The following is a 26008-nucleotide window of genomic DNA, read 5'->3' on the forward strand; positions in this document are numbered from 1 at the left end:
AGTCACGTGAGTCCAAAGGGAACTGAACTTTTTCTCATCGGCACAGAGTCAATTCAATGGCCTTGGGCATAAATTTTGTGTTAAAATTACAATATGACTCATGAACAATAGGCAGCATTATGAGCTTAACAAAAACGGCTGCAGGATGCTTAAAACCGTAGCCTTTGCAGGATAAAATAAACCAAGCCGTTCAAAAAGAAAAAAAAAGGATAATAGGTTAGCCGCACCATTCTTTGATAATAAGTTTTAATTTAAGTTGAAAGTGATGCATTGCTGGGAGGTGTTTGCTTAGCATCTGCCAATTACAGTCCCAGCGCCAGATTGGTATTATTAACAATAGGTAAACAGCAGTGTAGAGTTTGCTGAGAAGAAGCTAATTTATTTTAACCTTTGTTTTGCTCCCTGAAATGAGCTTCCAACAAGGTTGAACCCAGCCCTTGTGTAAATAGAGAGTTAAATAGCTGAAGAGTCAGACCATTAATAAAGTACATCTCCACTAAGCTTGCTCCCCAATGATTTCGTTCGAGCTCTGTGATTCCAAATACAGCCACTTCCCATTAAATTATTTAAATCTTGCAATAATTGATCGTCGACTGCCCTTGCACTGCTGAATATTTGATTAGAAATACAATGCAACCGGCCAACTTCTTTGTGATGTTTGTCCAGCTAAATCCTTCGGTGCCTGAACAGACGCACGCCCGCCGAAGATACCAGCTGTGTTTGTTTTATGCTGCTGTCAATATGGATTTAAAAGAAAGGCAAAGTAGTGCTTACTTAATATTAATGCACCCCCCTCGCCAGCGTGCATAATGTACAACAAAACTAAAAATATTGTTCCATTAGAGAAAATAACTGGAAACAAAAAGAAGGTTTTATAGAAGTAAAGCAGAGAGCTCCTTTCCTCCCAGACAGCAGTGCATACCAGGCATTTTCCAGTCTATCTGATGGAAATCGATCCTGAGGTAAGGCCGGTTGGAAAGAGGAGCTGCAAGAGAAGCAAGGAAACACTTCAAAGGCAGAGAGAAAAAAAAAACATATTTCTTGCCAAATCTTGACTTTAGAGGAAAGTAGAAACACCAAAAGGAAATAAATCCTGAGGATGATAGATTGGATTCCCAAGTTAATACAGATTTCTTTCAAGCTTGGTCTTGGAGAATGCATGCCATACAGGTAAAGGGTTATTTATCAAGTTCCGAATATCCGTACCTCGAATAATTCGTAGTTTTCTGAGCAAAAAAAAAATTAATTATGAATCTTTCTGAATTTATTAAAGCCGGATGGTCTTAAAAGTCCGAATCCGAAACGCCGGCATCTAAAAGCTCTCGAGGTCCTGTATAAGTGAATGGGGAACATTTCAGTGTCTGCGCTGAAGTCAGTACCGATATCCGATGATTTAGTGGCTTCTGCGCAAAAAAATCTGAACGTTCAGAAAAAACTTTAGTTTTTTGCTGAAAACTACAAACAATTCAGAGTTTTTTAGGAAAGCTCCGAAGTTTGCCCGAACCTATTTTTTCTGGCATTTTTCTTGATAAATAAGGTCCATTCGGGAAATCGGAATTGCTCGAAGTTTGATATTAGAAATACTGAGATAAATTCTGACCTTGATAAATAAAAGAAATAAAGAATCTCAGGATATCTTTGTGCATAGTGAACGGTAATAAATGTCTCTGTACAGGCTTTTAGACTAATTGATAAAATTTGTGATGTCAGGCCCTGCACCTGAGCCTCCTCAGGCACGAAACGCATCAGGTTTACATATGTCCTAATAAAGATTTTTTTACTTTTATAAAAATATCTTGGCTACTGCTTTACTACTGGAGGACCTCTTACCACATCTGAATGCTTTGTATTTTCCAAAAATTTGGGCAAACCCTTGAACTGGGGGTCACCCTGGTAAGAGACCATCCTTTAAAACATATTTTTGTAGTTGTTCATTCTACATTATTTTAACCTTTACTTTTTTGACCTTTGTCAAAGAAATGGAGCCACACGCCAGTATTTATATGGCTTTATGTCAGGCCCTGTATGATTTTGCCAACTCTATCGCTTCTTGGGGTTATAAAACAATAGCAAAGTTATGGCCTTGATAGTTTGTGTCGGAACAGATGAAGTTAGGCCAAGCCACCGCAAGTAGTGTACACAGGCCAACTGATACAGGATGGATAACTATATTATTACAGGTATGGGATCCCTTATTTAGAAACATAATCCAGAATTACGTGAAGCCCATCTCCCATACAGCCCATTTTTAGCAAATAATTCTAATTTTCTCTGTAATAATAAAACAGTACCTTGTACTTGATCCCAGCTAAGGTATAATAAATCCATATCGTAGCCAGACTAATCATATTTGGTTTAATTAATGCTTCCATTATTTTTTTGGTAGACTTCAGGTATGTAGATCCAAATTACTCCAGGTCCCAAGCACTTCTGGATAACAGGTCATATACCGCTATATTTATCATCTAGCAAACTTTTATTTGCTTCTTGCTTAATAAACAAATTTAAATCCATCAACTCATTACATTAAATCATTAATAATTGGACTAAAATAGTAAATTAAATAAAGTAGCACCTGAACATGTTAGAGAAATATAAGCACAAAAGAGGTTTATTTAGAAAATAAATATATTTCTAGCAAATTGGTGAATGTAGCATATTTGACATTTGTTTGTTTTCTCCCCAAAAAGGCGTATTTCTTACTAAGCAGTCTTTTCAGTTACTAGAATCTTTTATCTTTTGCTCTTCATCTGTGGCGCCAGATGTAAACAGAAAGAACAAAGCAGTACTAGCATGCTCAAATCCGAGCAGAACTTTTTCAATTTACGGTTTGATTCTCAAAGGTAAAAATGCATTTAAGTAATTCAGCATGGTCTACAGAAAATGCAAGGAAATTTTATTTCCTATTAAATTTGTATTTATATTTTAAACTGTGGCCTTTCATACAGAGGCATTGAAAAGTAGAATTAAATACACAGTGCTATCAAATTCCTTAGCTGTTTCAGGCAATTGTATTTGCATCAGTGTTGTGATTGTTAACACTTTTCTACTGTGGTTCTTTTTAGAGGCAGCAAGTTTGCCTTTGTGCAAGCAATGTAAATCCACATAAGTAGAACCCCCATTTTATGTGTTTTTGGGGACTATAAGAAAATGTTAAATCAGGGAAATATATTATGCATTATATAATGGTAGGACCACAAAGAAACCGTGTAAAATAAGGGAAAACCTAAATGAGAATAAAACCCTAAAAATTAATTTGTTAAAAACACCATATTTTATATAATGAACTTATTGCACCAGCCTAAAGTTTTAGCTTGTCAATAGCAGCAATGATCCAGGACTTCAAACTTGTCACAGGGGGTCACCATCTTGGAAAGTGTCTGTGACACTCACATGCTCAGTGGGCTCTGAGTAGCTGTTGAGAAGCTAAGCTTAGGGGTCGTCACTAATTATCAAGCAGAAAATGAGGTTGGTCTGTAATATAAGCTGATGCTACAGGGCTGATTATTAAATTCTGATGATAAGCACTGGTTTCTGTGCTGCCATGTAGTAATTATTAGTATTAATTACTAATTAGCATTATATTGTGATATTTGTATTCTATAAGTACTCTATATTGTGAGTGGGTCCCTAAGCTCTGTGACAGCAGCACGGAGCATGTGCAGTAAAAGCACCAGAGAGGAAGTTGTGGAGCTACTGGGGCATCTTCAGAGGCACAGATCTTTACTGCAAAAGGGCTGTGGTTGCCTTGGGCTGGTACAGAAACCCAAAACATAATGTAGAACATTTCTAGCCTACTTCTTTAGTTAGGTTTTAGTTCTCTTTTAAAGGTGGTGCTTCACCTTTAAGTTAACTTTTAGGGGCCTCTTTGATTTTTTTTCTGGTCCAGTTTTTAAAGGGGAAAACTCGAATTTTTAGAGGGGAAAAACTCAAATATTAAGAAATTTATTATACCCCAAAGCTGCTAAAAATCTAAACCCGAAAAATACTCCAGCTAAAACTGAAGTGAATGGCAGATGACTCCTTTACAATTTGAAGATGTTGTGATCGATGCTGGTTTTCGTACGGGTTTTTGTGCGACAACTTGAAAAAATTTGTATGATTTGGACACCAAACTCTGATTTTGCACGATTTTGTCAACGCTTTTCCCGCACCAACTTTTTCATGCTGATTTTTTGATAAACGTGTTAAATTTGTGGATTCGTGGTTAGGTCGACTTTGTTTAATAAAAATAATTTGAGTTTTAGTAAAGATAGTAGAGTTTAGTATGTATGTGTGTGTATATATATTCCCGGGTTTGTTCTGTATTCTCCTGACGAAGATCCCTGTGGGGGATCGAAACGTTGAGTCTCCAATAAAGTATCACATTTGTTAATCTTCAGATCTAATATCTAAGCAACTTCTCAATTGCCCTTCATTTCTTTTTTTTTTTATACAACTTTACACCTCTTAAATGGGGGTCACTGTCCCCATCTAAAAAACAAATGGTCTATAAAACTAAAAATGTATTGTTATTTCTACTTTTTATTACTCTTCTTTCTATTCAGGCCTCTCCTATTCATATTCCAGTCTCTTATTCAAATCAGTGCATGGTTGCTAGGGGAATTTAGACCCTATGTTAGAAGAAGTCTCCGTGTCTGCTCAAAAATACCAACACAACGTTACTGGTAAATCATGAGTTTGTTATTGACTTTGCCACATTATATAATCAATGTCTCATAGAACAGTTAATTTCACAGAACATTCAAGAATGTGAATTTTTACGTTCTGTTCCACAAGCAGACTACCAATGTCTTTAAGCATTACTCAGAGAAGATTTGGATGTTGCCCCCCCCCCATGTGCAGCCACAGAGATACTTTTGTCATCAATAACTAGTATATACAACTGTCGAATGATCCACTGCCCAACAAACCAGGTCTATACCCATTTTGAAATAAAGTCATTGTTAGGGGACATTTTAAATTCTGTCTAGTTAAGAAATTCAATTGGACAGATTTATTTTTTAAAGAATTGTCTCTGTGCAACCTGTTTTACCTGTGAAAGGAATTTCCACATCTTTGGAAATAAGCAGGCATCAATTATGCATTATTAAATATTTTTTCTTTTAATTACATAAAGTAATTATGATTAGCTTTCAATACTGAATGGAGCTGCTCAACTTAATTAATTTCTTTCACTCTTTTACTGTTGAAATAATGAACAATACTCTCACTATGGCTTTCATTTTTATAAAAATTTTACACGGTATGTATGTTCCCTACATGCAGACAGGGCTCATCCGAACTGTACACGGTATAGGGGTTATTTACCAAAAATCAAGTGAATATGAACTCCAATACCTGCGGAAGGGTTTTCTAAAACCTGGAATAGTTGAATTTATAAAAGGAAAAAAAAAACGTAAGTAACGTAAGGGCAAGTAAAGGCTGACGAGGTTCTATAGACGTCCATGGGAATAATCTCAACCAGTTTTATTTATTTATTTTCCCAGTACATTAAAAAAAGATTTTCAGCCTCATTGAAAATAAATAAAACAATGTAATTCTAGCTGGAGTGTGACTTTTTCATCTGTGAAAAAAACCTGAACTCAACTATTCAGTTTGAGACTTTTTCTTAAATAAGCTAGTTTTGAAGGTGAAAGAATAAAATTCTGTGTATGAATATTCCTCCGGAAGGCCCACTGACTTGGATGGATTCTGTTCTCAAGCTAGCCTTGGTTACTAATATCCTGGCATTGAGGGCTGAACCACCATTTTAGCTGTAAGAGCAGTTCCTTGTTTTTCTGTGCTGTGAAGATGTCAAGGCCGCCGGGAGCGCGAAGAGGCACATCTGCGCCCGGCAGCGAATAATCCAAAATGGCGGTGCCCAGTCGGCCCACGTGGGTGCTGGGATGCCAGCGCCGCAACGTCGACGCACGCGCAAACGCGCCGGCGCAAGCACGCCAGCGTTAGGACGTCAATGACGTCACTTTGGCGCCAAGTTTGAATATAAAAGGCCCCCAGGACGCCAGAATGGCGCCCAAGAATAGGTTTTGCTACTCTGAACCTGGGTTCCTGATTCCTGATTCCTTTATCCTGCTCCTGCCTTGGTTTTGACCCCCTGCCTGGACTCTTGTTATTTGATCCTGATCTGCCTGCCATTGAACTCTTGCCTGGACTTTGACCTTGTATTTTGCTTAACCCTTTGGATACCGCGACCTTGCACCCTCAAGAGGGCTTCCTCCTTGATCCTGACTACCTCCCTGGAGGGAGCTCCCGGCTCCCTGACAGAAGATATATCTCTACTAGTTGACCCATAGAACTACCGGTATGGCCAGGCAGAAAGTAATTCAAGGGATCCTTTGCATTATTGAGCGAGGTTTTATATTATTTACCATGCCTGAAGCAGGGCCTTGGTGTTTTATAATCTAGTAAATTATAAGGTTTCACTCTGTCTGTCTATGTCTAACACAGTTCATGTATGTTATCTTTTTTTACACCACAAGCTCCTTAACCTCTTGGTTGGTAGGCTTGCCCCCTATCCCGTTTGAACCGGACAGTCCAATTTTTTAGACATCAGGACTGTCCCCGTACTTGACACAAAATGCATCCAATCACAGGCCACTGCGTCAAAGCCTGCCCTATATACGTCATAACCACACCCCACAAACAGGCACAACCCAGCCCCCCTGGTGTCACCACCCCATCCGGATCTCTCCAAAGAAAAAGGTGGCAACCCTACTTCTTGGCCATATTTTGCTCCTTGTACTTTTTTCTTTCTATGACTTATGCAGGAGCTTATTTATTTTTAAAGCTACAGTCCATATGTTGCAACACTTATAAGACTTGCATGCTCTTGGCTATGTACTAAACTGACAGCTGCTGGACCCCTAATAATTAGCTCCTTCTGCCACCTCTAAGGCTTGCATAAAAGCAATAGCTTGATAGCGTATTGTTTATTCATATACGATAAATGATCTATAGGTTTTCTCTCTGAACAGATGTCAGCATTTCTTATGCAAGATTGTTGCTGCACACAAAGAATGGTGTGTGTTCATGTGTGTATGTGAATATTGTACATGGTACATAAATATACCCATAAAAGGAGCCTGCACCTGATCATATATATCTGTTTTAGATCTGTTATAGTCTTTAGACTTTGAGAGATGCATTTTAAAGGAATTGTTCACTATAAAAATTAAAACTGGGAAAAAGAAATCCTTAGTAAAAATTTGGATTATTCGGATAGGAGACGACCTTTCTGTAATTCTGAGCTTTCAGGATAATGGGTTTCGGGATAACAGATCCCATACCTGTATTATTTTATCTGTCAGACCAGTAGATGCCCAGCTGATTGGCAATCCTTCACTAAATATAAACATATTTGCATATCCACTGGAGGTCACAGTTTTACTGAAATCCATGGACAAAATTTAATTGTTTGCTCAGATAAGAAATAGTACAGGGCTAATGATATAAAAAACAAACAAAAATATGTAGCTAAAGCATGCTGGGCCAGTGTTTTCATATTTTGGTAAACATTCATAGATATGTAACACAAATCCTAAAAAACACACACAGGGGCATTTAAATACCTGCAAATTAAAGGAACAGTTCAGCGTAAGAATAAAAACTGGGTAAATAGGCTGCGAAATTAAAAATGTTTCTAATATGGTTAGGGGCAAATTTACTAACCTGCTGAAATTCGCCAGCTACGGCTTCGCTCACATCACCACACTTCGCCAGGCAAAAATTTGCCAGGACAACCCTAATTTACTAAAATGTGAAGTTGCGTCCAGGGAGCCGAACGATGGCGAAGTTTCGTTGTGTTAATTCGGCAAGCAAAGTTGCTCTAGCGTTGGTTAATTTGCATACAGCTGGAAATTAAATTTCAATGGACGTATATGTTGCAGCAAATACATTCCACTACACAAGCCCATGTTAATAAAAGAAAATAGAGTTGTTATATTGCCCTACACATAATCCCACAGTATAGTTTATGTGCCATATGTTTGGAAATGTAGGGGGGAAGCTGGGTACCCTAAAAAAAATTTACGATCTTTTGCAGCCTCTCACTCTGAAAGATGAAGTCGTCAGCGTTTTTTGGGACTTTTTCAATTTTCAATTTTCAATTTTTTTTTTGAGGAACTCCTATCTACTCTATTGCACTTCGCCTGGTCTGACGTGGCGAAGGCAAGTCTGGCACAAGAGGTAACGTTCAGTAAAATCCGCATCTTAGTGAGTTAATGAAATTGGCGTTAGAGTGCAAAGTAGCGCTACAGTCTATCTCCTTTGCTAGCGAATTTACGCCGGTGCCCATTAGTAAATCTTCGAAGTCCCGAAATGAAGCTGACGAATATTCACTAATGTTAGTCACTTCGCCCTTTAGTGAATTTCCCCCTTAGTTAGCAAAAAATGTAATGTATAAAGGCTGGAGTGACTGGATGGCTAACATAATAGCCAGAACACTACTTCCTGCTTTGCAGCTCTCTTGGTTTCCACTCATTGGTTACCAGGCAGTAACCAGTAAGTGACTTGGGTCATAACTGTTGCTTCTGAATCTGAGCTGAATGCTAAAGATCAGTTGCAAACTCACTGAACAATTTTGTCCCATGTTGCCCCCCTTAAAGTCACTGACTAACTAACACTGACTAAGTTAGAGAGGTGAAAAGCAGGTAGTAGTGATCTGGCTATTATGTTAGACATCCAGTCAATCCAGCCTTTATACATTATATTTTTGGCTAACTAACTATATTCAAAACATTTTTTATTTTGCATATACTATATTTTTACCCAGTTTTTATTTTTACACTGTTCCTTTAATGTGCAGGTATTTAAAGGCACCTAATTGTCTTTTTTGGGATTTCCTTTACAGATCCGAAAACACTGGCCCAGTGTGCTTTATCTAAATATTTTTGTTTGTTTTTTTATCTTTAGTCCCAGTAGTATTTCTTATCTGAGCAACCAATTACATTTTGTCCATAGACTCCAGTAAAACTGTGACCTCCAGTGAATATGCAAATATGTTTATTTTTGGTGCAGGATTGAATACTGGCATCTAATGGTCTGACAGATAAAACTAGTACAGGTATGAGATCAGTTATCCCAAAACCTATTATCCAGAAAACCTATCCAAATAATCCAAATTTTTAATAATGATTTCCTTTTTTTTCTGTTATAATAAAACAGTACCTTGTATTTGATCCAAACAAATTAATCCTTATTGGAAGCAAAACCAGCCTTTTGGGGTTATTTAATGTTTACATGATTTTCTAGTAGACATAAGGTATGAAGATCCAAATAACATAAAGATCTTTTATCCAGAAAACCCCAGTTACTGAGCATTTTGGATAACCTGCCCTCTATATCAGTGTTATCAATAGGAAAGAGAGATGACAGATATAGGAAGGGGTATTTATTTTTCACCAACTTGTGTCCAAATATTGGGTGGGAACCTTTGCTTACTTATACGTAATTGCACCAGCTCCAGCCTCAGAACAGGTACTTTCATGTTAAGGCTTAGTAAACTTTCCATGGAATTAACAGTCAAGGGTGTTGACAAAGAAAATCACCCTGACCACATGGCATGCTTTCAGAATTTGTCTCTTTTTTTTTTTTTTTCTTCCCTTTTTTGTTATGTTGGCTGTAGTCCATAAAGGGAGGAAATAAAAATGTGAAGAGAGAATTCTGTGGAATGTTAAATGCACTGGTGCATTTATTCCCCCTTTTATCCTTTGCCAAGATTCAGCAGAGATGATATAAATTCACCATGCCGTCTGCTAAAAACCCTAACAAAATATATATTTCATTTACGAACCCTGCTGTAAAAGGTGATTTTCTCTTTACTCCGTTCAGTTTAAGCCTGTAAAAAGCATTACATGAAAAATCTGATATGTTTGTTAAATCATTTACAGCATCTCTATCTCTTGTATATTCAGTTCTTAGAGAAAGGGGGATTGAGAACATAGATCTTTTTCTTTCACATTAAGGCTAATTTTTAATGAGATTTTAAATAAAACTGAATATTCCAGTGCAATGGTCTTTGTTAAATACTATGTGGCAGATTTATCAAGGGTCGAAGTGAAAATTAGAAGTAAAAAAATTTAAATTTTGAGCTATTTTTGTGTACTTTGACTATTGAATAGGCCAAAATTCGATTTGATTTTGAAAAAATTTAGATTATTCGAATATCGATATTTATCATTTACTGTCTCCTTAAAACTTCGACTTTGACCATTCGCCGTGTAAAACCTGCCGAGTTTCGAGATATTTTTGTGTACTTCGACTATTGAATAGGCCAAAATTTGATTTGAATTTGATAAAAAATGTGACTACTCGAATATCGAAATTTATCATGTACTGTCTTTTTAAAACTTCGACTTCGAACATTCACCATCTAAAACCTGCCGAATTGCTGTTTTAGCCTACAGGGGACCTCCTAGAACCTATATTGGGTCAAATGGTGGACTTTGAAAAATCTAAGTTTTTTTTTTTTGAATACTTCGAATCGAATGACCGTATACAATCTTACTTCAATTCGAATACGGCCTATTCACCCGCAGAAAAAAAAAATTAGATCTTTTTAATAAATTTCGATTGGTCTATTTTTCTTCGAATTTCGAAGTTATGGGAAAAAACTCCCATTACGTCAAAATTTGACCCTTGATAAATCTGCCCCTAAATCTCCAAACATTTAAATAATGTTGGGTCTCATTTATCCAGTTCCCCATAATCCCCAATATCCATAAATATCCCACAAAAGTATAGTTTTATGAGTATAAAATGTATTTTTTAAAATATATTTGATTATCAAATTCAATAATGTATTTGGATCAAGCAGAGCAATGATTACATGATTGTATTTGTCTGCCTGGCTGTGGACTTTAATGGGACACCTACGTATGTAAATGGGCACCTTTGTCTGAAATCCAATTTGAGTGGACCTTTCTATTATACACTATGTGGGACTAGAAGTGAAATGTGTGGAAAAATATTTAGCACATTGAGGGTCGAATATCGAGGGTTAATTAACCCTCGATATTCGACCGTCAACGTAAAATCCTTCAACTTCAAATATCGAAGTCGAAGGATTTACCGCTTTTCCTTCGTTCGTATGATCAAAGGAAAAATCTTTCGATCGAACAATTAAATCCTTCGAATTGAAAGATTCGAAGGATTTTAATCCATCGATAGAATGATTTTCCTTCAATCAAAAAAACCTAGGAAAGCCTATGGGGACCTTCCCCATAGGCTAACATTGATGCTCGGTAGCTTTTAGGTGGCAAAGTAGTTTTTTTTAAAGAGACAGTACTTCGGCTATCAAATGGTCGAATAGCCAATTCGATGGTTTTTAGTTCGATTCAAAGTCGTAGTCGAAGGTCGAAGTAGACAAAAAAATACTTCAAAATTCGAAGTATTTTTTATTCTATTCCTTCGCTCGAGCTAAGTAAATGTGCCCCTAACTGTTTTTCTTCTTCATAAAGCAGAAACTTAAATAATAATTATATCTAAGAAATGTTGAGAAGCAACACCAGGGTCAGTTACTAGCCTCTTGCATTCTACAGTGATAATTTGTTCCTTGAGTTATAATTTCTGTTATACAGGCTAATTAGTATTAGAAAATTAATGGGGTGTTTCACCTTCAAGTTAAATTCTAGTATGTCATAGAATAGCTAATTCTAAGTAACTTTTTAATTGGCCGTCATTATTTTTTTTTCTATAGTTTTTGAATTATTTGCCTTATTCTTTTTCTGACTCTTTATAACTCTTTCTGGGGGTCCATCTAAAAACACTCTGTAAGACTACATATATATTGTTATTGCTACTTTGTATTCCTCGGCTTTCTATTCAGGCTTCTCCTGTTCATATTCCAGTCTCTTATTCAAATCAGTGCATGGTTGCTAGGGTAATTTGGACCCTATCTACTAGATTGCTGAAATTGCAAACTGGACTCAAAAAACACAAATAATAAAAAATGAAAACCAATTGCAAATTGTCTCAAAAAATTACTCTCAACATCATATTAAAGGTTTATTTAAGGGTAACTGCATTTAGTGTGCTTTCAGGCAATGTAAAAACATGCTGTATAAAGTTGTATAGAAACCACTTGCAAGCACTTGTGCCAACACTAGGGGGCACTTTTACTAAGGGTCGAATATCGAGGGTTAATAAACCCTCGAAGTAAAATCCTTTGAATTCGAATATCTTAATTCAAAGGTTTTTAGCGCAAATCCTACGATCAAATAAAAATCGTTCGATCGAACGATAAAATCCTTCGAACAATTTTAATCGATCGAAGGATTTTTCTTCTATCAAAAAAAGCTTAGAAAAGTGATGGGGAAGGTCCCCATAGGCTAACGTTGTACCTCGGTAGGTTTAAACTGCCGAAGTATGTAGTCAAAGTATTTTTTAAAGGGACAGTACTTCGACTATCGAATGGTCGAATAGTCGAACGATTTTTAGTTCGAATCAGAGTCGAAGTCGAATTTCGTAGTAGCCTATTCGATGGTCGAAGTACCCAAAAAAATACTTAGAAATTCGTTTTTTTTCATTCGAATCCTTCACTCGAGCTTAGTAAATGTGCCTCTAGTAGTTTCATGTAAAAGTGCACTGATGTGTATTCAATCAGAAGAGAAGTGCTAACGCAAGTGCTTGTCAATCAATTTTAATCCAAGTCTATAGGGGTTGGATTTGGCCAATTTGTTGCTGCGAGTTTGAGATATTTAAAAAGTTGCTGCCCAAAGTGCCTGCAAGTGCCCCTTGGGCCATTATCCTAAGGCTCAAGACTGTCCCATTTGGTAAGAATTAAAAAAAAATTTAATAAACCAAGTAAATTTTAAACCATTAGGAGGGGTGCAATGAGGCTGACACCACAAAATGCATTCAACTACAAGAGTCCTCAAGGAGAAATAGTACAGTGAACAAAGCAGGCAGCAGATAACTAACCAAGTCCAGGAAAAGGTCCCGATATAAGGGTAATAAGCAGTCAAATAGCAGAATCCTAAACCAAGCTAAACTATGGAACCAAAGCAAGGACAGAACCCTAATCACAGGATACTCAATAAGTAACAAGAGGCTGGAACTCAGGAACACACACAAAAGCAGATCACAGCCCGGGAGCCTAATAATCAAGCAAATAATATGGGAAAAGGCTAGTTTATATAACTGTTTGATTCATTGATTGCCTGCAGTTGGCCTTAATGATGTTGCAGGGGAATACAGCAAGAAGCCCATTAGTATACTTCCAATGTGAAGCCTAGAGAGCCTCCCGAGGCCTAACACGTAAAGATACCAGCCAGTCTTCAAAAAATTCTCAAGTTCTAAGTAGAGATTTTTTTAATCAGCTACATTATGATATTATGTTTTACAACATGACATCAAATTGAATGCTCTTCCCACCCTGGTATAAATGTAGAAAATGTAGAAAAATATGCTTGCGTCTCTATGTTCTGAGCAGCAGTTCAGGACGATTTAAGTGCAATGTGCTGAATATTAACCATAAAACAAAAAGATTGTGAATTAAACCATAGTGTGTCTAATACCATGCTGTCTTTCTTCAACACTGAAAAATATTAGTTTTGGCAAACACTGGTCCCTGTTTACCGTAAATACGGCGAAATGACTGAAGGACGTTTTTATACTATTACGGGTTTGACTAATAAGGCTGGTTGCCTCTGAGGTTTATTCATTAATAATTTGAGTTTATAAGTAAAGAATTATAAAAGCTAAACGACAATATATATATATATATATATATATATATATATATATATATATATATATATATATATATATATATATATATATATATATATATATATATTCATAACCCCTCGGCTACCTACCAAAGTATAGACAACACAATTCAATTCTATGAAACATTTCTTAATGATTTGTCTAGTGGAAATGACTTTTGAATGGGTTTAATGTTCAGAGAAAGACAAATACACCTTTATATTGAATATTGGATGGGTTATGGAGGTTTCATATAGGAGAAGTTATGCCAGACAGAAGCAAATTCTGGCAGTCTAGACAGAATAGGGTGAAATGTTTTTTTAGATGTTGAGAGAGAAAGCTATGACCTTGGGCAGAAGTTTCTAAAGGTCAGGACTTTGCCAATGTACAGGTATAGGATCCCTTATCCGGAAACCCGATATCCAGAAAGCTCCGAATTACGGAATGGCTGTTTCCCATAGACTCCATTTTATCCAAATAATCCAATTTTTAAAAAATGATTGCCTTTTTCTCTGTAATAATAAAACAGTAGCTTGTACTTGATCCCAACTAAGATATAATTAATCCTTATTGGAAGCAAAACCAACCTGTTGGGTTTATTTAATGTTTAAATTATTTCTAGTAGACTTAAGGCATGAAGACCCAAATTATGGAAAGATCCGTTATCCGGAAAACCCCAGGTCCCGAGCATTCTGGATAACAGGTCCCATACCTGTAGTAGGAAAGATGCAGGTTGCCACTGAGCTTCCCTGGAATGAAAAAAAAAAAGTTAGCCACGGCAGTATAGGTGTAGGATCCATTATCCAGAAACCCGTTATCCAGAAAGCGCCAAATTACGGAAAGGCCGTCTCCCATAGACTCCATTACAATGAAATAATTCACATTTTTAAAAATGATTTTTCTCTATAATAGAACAGTGCCTTGTACTTGATCCTAACGAAGATATAGTGAATAAAGTACCCCCTCTTGTAAAATATAAGGATATTATAAGTTACCGAGGAGTTTCATGACCATATAAAAACACGAGGCCGAAGGCCGAGTGTTTTTATACAGGTCATGGAACTCCGAGGTAACTTCTAATATCCTCATATTTTACAACTGGGGGTACTTTATTAATTATAATACACAAATTTTAGTGAGTCATGTGACAGAAATTACATCACTACTCACCGTTTATAACTGATGACATCACTAGTCACCGTTTATAAGGATATAATTTACAGGATATTCATGGCTTTTGTGTATTATATAATTATACTTCATTGGAAGTAAAAAATCCTAATGGGATTATTTAATGTTTAAATTATTTTTTGATAGACAACGTACGTTTATCTAAATTATGGAAAGACCCCCTTATCTGCAAAACCCCAAGTCTCACGCATTCTTAGAAGGGTAAAGTTACCAGTCTGCTCAATGTTAAAGGGTCACTATGAGCAATTATATTTCTCCCTGCAAACGTTGTGCAATGTATAGAATTAGGTAGGCTTGTTTTGTATAAAGGGATTTATTCACATTTTGAAAGAAAGTCATTGTTTTGCTTGTGTATTGGAGTGTAATTAAATGATTACATTCTGGCCACAATGGCATGAGATCCTGAAATCCACTGTTCATGTAAATGCAGGATTAAAATAATTAACAGACTGATTTAGATATGGAATTCTAGAAAAACATATGACAAAATTAATATATTAACAGCTGAGCTTAAACTAGAACCCCTTTTGCTAAGAATATTTAAAAAAGGAAGTGTGGGATGCTGTTAAATATAGAAAGTTCTGCATTTAAATGTGTAAAAGTCCAAAAGTATGTTTTCCCATTTGACTTCTCTTCTTCATAAAACCACCCAGAATACCCAAAGATGTCCTCAGCCATGAACAGTTTAGAGCTTAAATCAGGGGTTTATTTACAACAATAAATTCAAAATTCAGTTATGGGATCTGTTATACAGGACCCGTTATCAACAAAGCTCTGAATGACGGAAAGGCTATCTCCCGTAGACTTCATTTTATCCAAATAATCCAAAATTTTTAAAATGATTTTCTTTTTTTTCTGTAATAATTAATTTAATCTTTTTTTCTCAGTAATAGTTAATCCTTATTGGAAGCAAAACCAACCAATTGGGTTTATTTAATGTTTACATGATTTTTTAGTAGACTTAAGGTATGAAGATCCAAATCATGGAAGTTACCGATCATTTGCGAAGTTGCGCTAGCAATGTTACAATCATCGGTTTGAAGTTAGCGATCGGAAATCTGCATACGGCATGCAGTTAAAGTACAATGTCCGTATATGCAGCAGAAAACACATTACACTACACAAGGCCAGGGAACCTTAATGCCCTACATATGTGCCCACTGTATAGTTTAGGTGCCATATGTTATCAAATGTAGGGGGGGGGAGGAGAGTTCGCTCTTTTTCAGCCTACCACCCTTAAAAAAAAAAAAGTAAAAAGACGCCAGAGTTTTTTGGGACTTCAACTATTTTTGAAGCATCCCTATCTACTCTATTGCACTTCGCCTGGTCTGAAGTGGTGAAGTAAAGTCTGGCGCAAGAGGTAACGTTCATGAAAATCTGCAGGTTAGTGAATTAGCGTAGTTAGGTCCCTTCGCCATAGTGCAACTTCACCTGGTGTAAGGGTGCAAAGAAGCACTAGAGTAGGTCCACTTCGCTAGCGAATTTACGCCAGCAACCATTAGTAAACGAAATGACTTCAATCTAACGAATTTTCGCTAGCATCAGCCACTTCGCCCTTTAGTAAATTTGCCCCCAGGTACCAAGCATTCTGGATAACAGGTCCCATACCTGTATTAACTTTGATGATTGTACCCCTACCCCTGTATAATGAAGTTGCACAATGGAATAAAATCTCTGTCATCTTGATCAGTGGTAGCACATATTTTCTTGGTTTTTTTGTACGCACGTATTCGGATCAAAGGTTTCAAAAATGTCATTTATTCTGTATAAAATTCTGCTCAAAATACTTATTCTATAATAAATACTACTTTTCATTATGAATTTGCATGTACTACTACAAGAGATTTCTTGATACACCTAAGTGATGCTTACTAAGTATAGTCAGCTGGCAGTTTTACAGTTGAAGGGTATATAAGTTTTAGGGGGTTATCTATCAAAGGCCGCGTTGTTTTGTCCTTGAAAAATTTGAGTTTTCTAGGGTATTTTTCAGTCAGAATTCTAATTAGTTTTTTTTTAAAAAAATGTAGAGGTTTTTTTAACAATCTCAAATGTTTAAAGAGTTCTTAAACGCTGAAGCTGGAAATAGCTTGAATCCAAAAATACGCCATTTAAAACCTGTTGAGATCATGTAGAAGTCAATGGCAGAGGTCCCTTAAACCATTTGAAGATGTTTGTAGCCTACATGATGTTCGAGTTTTTTCGGTGGGTTTCTCTCGAATATTCGAGCAATTCAAGGTTATTTCAACCAAAAACTCTTATCAATTCAAATATTCAAGTTTCTCACCCTGACTACACTGATTCGAGTTATTTACATTCAAGTTTTTTTCTTAAATTAGAAACCATTGGAATTGTGAGTTAATTTGAGGTATAATAAACCTCACAAAGCTCTAAAATTCCACCTTTGATAAATAACCCCGTAAATTTGCTGTCACGTCGTGCTGAATTCTTGTAGTGGGGTATTCTTTAGTGACCGTTTTCTTTTTCGGTGATACTGCTGTTTGTAGAACCCACGTGAGTCTCGGGAAACATTAGAAGGTTAGGGATATGGAGGGTACAGTAGAGATTGTGATCTACCTTAATCTTGACCCGTTGACTAGTAGACCACAACAGCCCATAATTATGTCAGAAATGTCTTCTTTAGAAGAACTTCTCTTTTAGATGTTTATAAACATTGGCTTTTCAATTGAGTATTGCTTATTTACACATTTATTTATTTGAATAAATTTGAATAAAAGACTGGAATATGAATAGGAGAGGCCTGAATACAAAGATGAGTAATAAAAAGTAGCAATAACAATACATTTGGAGGCTGCTGTATACTACCATGTGAAATTAGAAGGTTGTTATTGCATAGCATATCAACAGAGGCCATCAGTGTTTGAACCAGAGAAAGCATCTGACATGCTTGACCAAGTTCTGACCTGTTTGTGAAGATTCTCATTCATCCAGGTCATGGTATATCTGTAGAAATGAGTCAAATCGACTGGACATGCTGTGTTTTTTCCTTGATGAAGTTTCACCAGTCATCCAACTGGCTTTCTCAATTCAGAATAACTTGTACATAGGATCTTGCTTCTCTATATATCCTCTGGAATGTTGCTGCAATCAGCATAATCTGTTTATCAGATTATGCTGATTTATTTCTATAGATATACCATGACCCGGATGAATGACAATCTTCACAAACAAGTTCTGACCTGTTACAAAATTTCTGAAATACCAATTATTTTCAATGAAACAAGTTGCTTAGGAGCTGGACGTTGGTCATTGTTCAAAAAAACTGAAACATGTGCCTGGAGTTTAATAAATAGAAATTAATCTAAACAAATACTGAGGGTCACCATCCTCAAGAGCGAATATGGAGCACAATGCCCATTTTTGTCTTCCTTACATGCCTGGAACTAGATGTAAGAAACAGAGGAACATGCCTTGTGTTGTGCACAGCAACATACTCATTGAGCTGTTCATCTTTAGTATTACCTGGTCTGTGTTCTCCTCTAACTCTTCCAGACAGGGTTAAGCAATAAGCATGAGGGCTCAAATAACCACCCTTGTGTTTAGTGCCAAAGCTCCTTGGTCCAGCTCTAATTCTGCATGAAATCTGAGGTCTTTAGCATATCATTTACTTATGAGTTAGGCAGTTTTAGACAGTATTAGATGCAATAGATTAGACATCTGGATACCATTTATCTCACAGCTGTATAGTTAGAATCCAGACTTGGACTGTTGCAGGGGTCTCTATTATGCAGCAGAGTCATGTGTTCCTTTTATTACTTGTTTCTTCCTAACTTTTCCATCTACATTACCTAGAAAAAAGGTTTTATTTCTTTTTGTTGTGTAAAGAAGTTTCGAAGCAGCTCTTCTTACTATTTGTATGTGTAACATGGTAGCAGAGAAACAGGAAAACTACTGCAAACATAAAGGATTAAGTCGAGGGCAATGGGATACAAGATATACATATACTTCATACATTGAAGGACCACAGTTTGCCTTCCTTTGTATGCGGTTCAGTTGGAGGGTTTGATGGACTGTAATGGAATGTAAAATTGGGGCATAGGGCTACTCTGCTGTTTACCAGCTAATAAAGCCCTATGCTTCTTAAGATATTTCTACAGATCTCCCACCATCTCACTGGATCATCTACCTAGAGCAAAGCAACTAGACACCCTGCAGTTGTACATTTCTTTATACATACATATAATATTACTTATATGGCAGCTGGTCCCAGACTGGAAGGGAAAAGCAAAACCCATCAACAAGGGTATATTTTTTATGTGGTGTAAAAAACGGAGGAATAATTTGCCAGGCATCGCCATGTAAAAACGGCGTAAAAATGGCATTATTTATGCGCTTTTTCTTTGAGCAAATTTCCAACCAGAATTTATTTACAAAGGTCTGAAGCAGTGTAAAATACTGGCGCAAATCTGGCATTCGCATGGCATAAAATAACACACTTTCGGTATCTATCTTAAACAGCTTTTTACACTGTTTTTCTGTCAAATTACGTTTTACATAGCATAATAAATAGACCCCATAATGTTTTTCTATACGGTTTTAAAAGGTTGCCTGTTACAGACAGAGACAGAAAATTTTGCAAAGTACCAAATTAGATCTCGTGCCTGTATAAATGGCAAATTATGCTCAAAAAGGTCTTCAGATTTATAAAGGATTATGATTGGATCTCCCCAGTTATAGCAGGTTATGTAAATATCTGCAGGTAGTACAAACCATAAAACTTGGAAGTCTAAAGTGGTATATTTTCTTTTTGATTCCTGTATGCACTGATGTGTTTGATTCTTTTGTCATGCTTTGCAGGCTGAGCTATGTGAATCATGCAGAAGATCTAGCCTCCAAGCTGCTCCAGTGTTTTCCAAAGAACAGACTGTCGGCGCAAGCTGCTCTGAACCATGATTATTTCAGTGATCTCCCTCCCCGGCTATGGGAGCTAAGTGACAGTAAGTACACTGCCGTGTTCCTTTCTGCTTTTTCTCACTTTTCTTAGATCCGTTATTTTATTGTTAAGACTGTTTCTACATTTATTTCACCCCGAAGAGATATTTGAGAAACATTTCATGCCTGTGTCAAATAAATTAATCTAAGAATCAGAATCCTGAATCCTCATTTCCCCAGCTTAATATCCATTTTTATATCACGGCCTTAATTAGCAGGCACTAGCTGTCCTTAGATACTTCCCCTTTGGGTCATATAAACTGAAGTTCTTTCCATTTGTTCTCCGCTGCATGTGTAGTTAATGTTCAAGGGCTCTTCTGATGGCGAAGAAAGTTAATATCCCATATTTTATCGCCTTTTTGACTAATTTAGCAGCAGTCATTATATTTGAATTACTTTGGGGGCTGTGCTTTCTAAATTGGTCAGTGGTGTAAAAATGCTAGAATATTGGTGGAGCAACTGCAGAAGAACCTGCCCCTATTGGGGGTCTATGGATGGGAATTTAGTACAGCCCTTTTCTTTTGCACCTGTTCTTATTTGCCTGTGTTTATCATACCCTCTCAGTCTTACTACCTTTTGCCATTTTGCCCCTTCCTACCCTATACCAATTTTACATTTCCCATCTTTAATTTGCCATCTGCCGAATTTTCGCGATTCGCCGCCACCGAATAAATTCGCAAAACGCCGGCAAAAATTCGGCGGCGTCAAAAAAAAATTTCCGCCGCATCGAAAAAAAACGTCCGCCGGCATCAAAAACGCCCGCCGGCGTCAAAAACGAGATTCCCCATCACTACTCACTGGAAGAAAATCAGTACCTCTACCCTCATTTGACTGACCATGCTAATGAGCTCATGAACCTGCTAGAACTGTATGAGAAAGCATATATATTGTAACATGCACTGTATCTATACCAACAATATTACAATATTTTATAATATTATCAATATTTTTAATGCATAGCTTTTGTACAATAAAAAGGGTCCTCTTAAAAGTCAAGCCATCGTTTTTCCAATGCCAAGGAATAGCAAGAACCCATCGTTGTCCATTTAAAAAACTATATCAGAGAGTCCTTTAAAATGTGTGAAAAAAACATTAATAACCCAAGAATATGTGCTCAACATGAAGGGTAAGGCAAGGAAAACAATTTGGAAGAAGACGGTTTTGTTGCTAGAGTGACATTTGTGAAGAGCATACAGATTATTCAGAAGTAAATGGAAACTCTTGTATGCTCTCCCTCAAGCAACGAAAAACACAAATATAGAAATAAGTATCAAGCATTTCAGATTCTTTGAATTTTCAATGAAGAATCTTATCCCTCTTGATTTAACACAGTGTGACATCCAGAAAAACGCAAAGACGGTTCAAATAATATATATTTTTTTTTTACTGTTTGTAATTTTTGAAAAAACTGTGTTTAAAATTATTTTTATACTGAACAGTTCTAAAGAAGTAGAGGGGGATGAAACGTTCTTGGAAGACTATAAATATAAAATCAAAGATATAGTATAGAATCAAAGATACTGTAAGTTAGTTCATTTAAAAAGCCACACATGGATTGCAAGCTCTTTGGGTTGACAATAAGCAAGTAGAATTTACTGCATGGGGGTGTTATAACTTCAAACCTCAATTTAGTCCAGTAACTCCAACCCAAGACCACAAATTATCAGATATCATTTAGTACATTTCTGCTGTAATTTGTGTGTTTCGAGTGTTTCCAAAAATAATCTGTTTGTTTAGCTAGGGTGGTATTGGTAGCTCTACAGGAGCATTCATGGTGGCATAGCCTTTTCTATACCATCCACTATAGATGGAGGAGAGGCAATGGAGCAATGGCAGGAGATGGGTCCTCCCAGGTAGAGTACACAAAAATTCAGATGTCAAAATCAGTAGTCAGAGATAGGCTCAATGTCAGCTTGGAAGGTCAGTAGATAACAGAGGCTGGATAATTCAGACCCAGATGATAAGAACCACTTTGCAAAGAAACCAGAAGGGGAGAACACCCTATTCTTTCTCATAGTGTGGCAGAAACGAAGGACATGGTGGTCATTTCATGAGCCTCATCTACTAAAGAAAGCATTATTCGCAACATAAATTAAGCAGCTGGTTTCCAGTACTTGTAAAAACCAGTGTATTCGGCTAAAACATACACCCAAACATGTCTACTGGATTTGATTCTTACAGATCAAAGGTTATATAAAAAGAAAGCAACTGAAAGCATTATTTTGGGGAAGCCACTCCCCCTCCAAGCAGTAATTTAGACTGTTCCACTTGCTTTGTATTTCTCATTTCATGTAGTGTTCTTCTCTGAACTTTCCTGTGTTTGGCCAGGCTTTGTTGTAAGCCAGTGTCCCATGGATAGTGAAGAAGATAAACACAACAAGGGTGTCACGTTTGGCCTGGGTACACTTGGATGCACAAAGGACAGTAATTAATAGGTTATAGTGCACATAAGCAGTAATTCATAAGTTATAGCTTGTTATACAGTAGTGAGCTGGACCAGGAAAAGGGAGACCATGTGAGTCAGAGAAGAAGAGAATCTTTTGCACAAAATGTTCATTGGACAAGACATCACTAAAATCACTTAACACCATCATCTTATTTGCAAGATTCAAATTTTCAGCATTACAATGAATAAAACTTTAATGGCAACTTTAGCCATTAGTCTTTCTTGTTAGCAATATCAAACTTACACTGTCTTTATTGTCCTATAAGACTGATTTAAATCTTGTATTAACTTGTACAAACTATTTGTGAAACATTTATTAAAGAACCCAATATTTTTTTTTTTTATGAGTAACCACTTAAAGAAATTTTTCAGTGTAAAAAAAAAAAAAAAAACTAGGTAAATAGGCTGTGCAAAATAATGTTTCTAATATAGTTAGTTATCCAAAAATGGAATGTATAAAGGCTGGAGTGACTGGATGTCTAACATAACAGAAACCAGGCAGTAACCAATCAGTGACTTGAGGGGGGCACATGGCTCATAACTGTCGATTTTGAATCTGAGCTGAATGCTGAGGATCAATTGCAAACTCACTGAACATTTATGTCCCATGTGGCCCCCCTTCAAGTCTCTGACTAACTCAGAGTTAGAGATCTGAAAAGCAGGAAGTAGTGTTCTGTTCTGTTCTGTTAGACCTCCAGTCACTCCAGCCTTTATACATTACATTTTTGGCTAACTAACTATATTAGAAACATTTTTTATTTTGCACAGCCTATCAATTTACCCAGTTTTTATTGTTACACGGAACTGTTCCTTTTAATGATGATAACAAAGTGGCAGCTGGTAATATACAAAAAGAGTCTATATAGGTCAGAAGAAACCAAAAGAATCAAAGGAAACATAGAGGATGACAGTATTTCCACAAACTTAGGTACCTGTATAGGACCTGTTATCCAGAATTCTTGGGGACCTGGGGTTTTTCCAGATAACTAATCTTTCCGTAATTTGTATCTTCATACCTTATGTTTACTAGAAAATTATGTAAACATTACACCCAATAGAATTGTTTTGCCTCTAATAAGGATTAATTATATTTTAGTTTGGATCAAGTACAAGGTACTGTTTTATTATTACAGAGAAAAAGTAAATCATTTTTTAAGAATTTGGATTATTTGGATAAAATGGAGTCTATGGAAGACCGCCTTTCCGTAATTCGGAACTTTCTGTATAACGGGTTTCTGGATCCCATACCGGTATTAATGACACATGCGTGTCAGGTTTCTTTTTTAACTTTGGAATAATTTTGTCATTTTAAATAATTCAGAAGACAATAGCATCCATTATACTTATACCCCCAAGGCAGAAGTGCTCGGTGCAAGAGTATTAAGGGGCACGCTCTTGCACCCTTTTGTATTGTTGCACTTTTTTGCAGGGAGGAGAATATTAAATGACCAACAGTGTTATATTAGTACAGAGAAAAGGGAAATTATTTAAACGAAAATAGAATGAATTGCTTGAAATGGAGTCTATGGGAGATGCCCTTCCCATAATTCAGAGCTATCTGAAATTTGGTTTCCAGATAAAAGATCCCATACTTGTATATGGCCCTGACTGAACCTTAGAGAACTTAGTCTGCTGTTTCCATTGCTTAAGTCCCTGATGTGTGAGTATCAACGCAGCCCGTAACTGCCCCCCTAAATACAGCTCTTATCCAGCAGCACATAGAGTAGAACAGGCTTTTGCTTGGTGGTTTAATTGTGCTTAAAATGAGTCCCTAGTGTTGGTTACAAATGCCTCTCCCTTTACAAAATAAAATTAATTCATTCTTTTTTTTTTCCCTTCAGCATTTATACCAGACCACTCCACTGTGATCATTTTACATTTGTGACATCTCAATCCGATCTGAATGAATGATTAAGCACAGCTAGGATTTTGATAGTCCCTGAATACAGTATTCTCTAGTAGTGCTTTTCACTTAATATGAAGTTATTACCCAGTTGCCACTTAGTTTATCAGTCAGTGGTTAATTCCAGCTCCATCAGTAAAATAAATGCCTGCACATTATCACTGTGCAGCAGGCTGCCAGCCGGGAGAGACGTGTCCTAGTCATTAACACGCACAATATATGCAGAACACCAGAGGGGAATTAAAACCACAAAAAAATACCTCAGGGTGGTATTTTTAATATGAGAATTTAATTTGTAATTTCACAGATTAAGAATTTTGGTTGCATTAATCCTTTTATCAGCTCACAGCAGGTTATTTGCAGAAGCATAACCATAAGGCGATATTCATTGGCAGAAACCCGTCTTTGCATAACGTTAAACATCAGGAGCAGTGAAACCTTTTGAAGGGGGGAGAATAAAGATGAAAAAATCATTATATTTTAAAGGAAGGTTTGCGTTCTATGCCTCTAGTGAAATTTCAAGTTTACAGAAATAGGGTTTCTGTGTCTGGCAGATAATCGTTAGCAAACACAAACTCGGCGGTAGGATAAGGCCTTTCCCTTTCCATATATATGAACTTGGCTTGCAGAATTGCAGTATACTTGTAAACATATGTAAGCTACGCCAGGCTTGGGATACAGAGCAATGCTTTGTGAACTGTGCCAGGAGGGTGATTTTCTTGGATGCCATGTTCTAAAGGGTCAAGTTTTCTCTTTAGTGTAGGCCATATAAAAGTGGCAGGTATCAAGCATAGCAGAGCAAGATGACAGTACAGATGGATATTATTTACAGTAAGGTGCAAAAAAAATATGTATGGATAACAGTGTCCACAAATTTTTCAGCAATGCTGTAAAGAGTGTGGCCAGTAGGTGGCGCAAGGTATTGGGCATCCCCATTGCAGGCAATTAATAAGAATGATGTTTGTTGCACCTTGACATGGGTGCCAGTGCTTCATACATGGCCCCTAAGTGGTGCCATTTAGGGGCAGATTTATCAAGGGTCGAATTTAGAGTTCATGGGAGTTTGTAAAAACTCCCATAATCTCCCATGAACTCGACATTGGGTAAAAAACAAAAAAAAATTCAAATTCTGGTGAATGGCGTTGATCCGCAAACTCGAATCAAATTTTAATCGAATTCGATTTGAGTTTTTTCACCGAAAAAAACCCCATGCTTTTCAGGATGTCTCCAAACAACTCCAAATTGATCCCAGAACATCCCCCATAGGCTAAAACAGCAATTCGTCGAATATTCAAATTCTAATTCTTAAATTTAAATTTTTAAATTTCGTAATTCTAATTTTTTTTTTAAAAAAAACTCGAATCTAACTTTAACTATCCCCTGGTTGAATTACACTTAGAACAACTTGAAAATTCGAATTTCGAATTTGAAAATTAAAATTTTCACTTCGAACCCTTGATAAATCTGCCCCTTGGTCTCCCTTAGTTCTTTAGCACTTGCACCAGTGCCAATGGTAAATACACCTCTATATTGTCGTTACTTAACCTGTGTCTTTCAGTTGATATATAATAACTTGGGCAATACAAAGTCAGATTTGACATGGTATATCTCCGCATTCAAAATGAATTATGGCATTGCTCCAGAGAACAACTTGTGTAATTACTGAGAAAAAAAGAAACTTCATCCCACATATTCATTTATTTTTCAGGGAGGTTCTGCTGCAGTAAGTTGGTTCAGTAACACTTTATATTAGAGAGTCTGGCAACCAGGAGAACTGACATAGATGTAAATTGCACTCTTTTTTGCTA

At 36.6% G+C, this 26008-nt stretch overlaps 1 protein-coding gene across 3 annotated transcripts in view; it reads left to right on the top strand.

Moving 5' to 3' along the window:
• Positions 1-26008, top strand: part of cdk14.L (cyclin-dependent kinase 14 L homeolog) — a 347215-nt gene that overhangs the window by 253849 nt on the left and 67358 nt on the right. For all 3 annotated transcript variants that reach the window (XM_041565882.1, XM_018266524.2, XM_041565883.1), the window contains one exon: positions 19717-19856. In XM_041565882.1, coding sequence (XP_041421816.1) covers positions 19717-19856 — 140 coding nt within the window. The remainder of the gene's footprint in view (positions 1-19716; positions 19857-26008) is intronic.

Source organism: Xenopus laevis, chromosome 6L (assembly GCF_017654675.1).
Source record: "Xenopus laevis strain J_2021 chromosome 6L, Xenopus_laevis_v10.1, whole genome shotgun sequence".
Taxonomy (NCBI): domain Eukaryota; kingdom Metazoa; phylum Chordata; class Amphibia; order Anura; family Pipidae; genus Xenopus; species Xenopus laevis.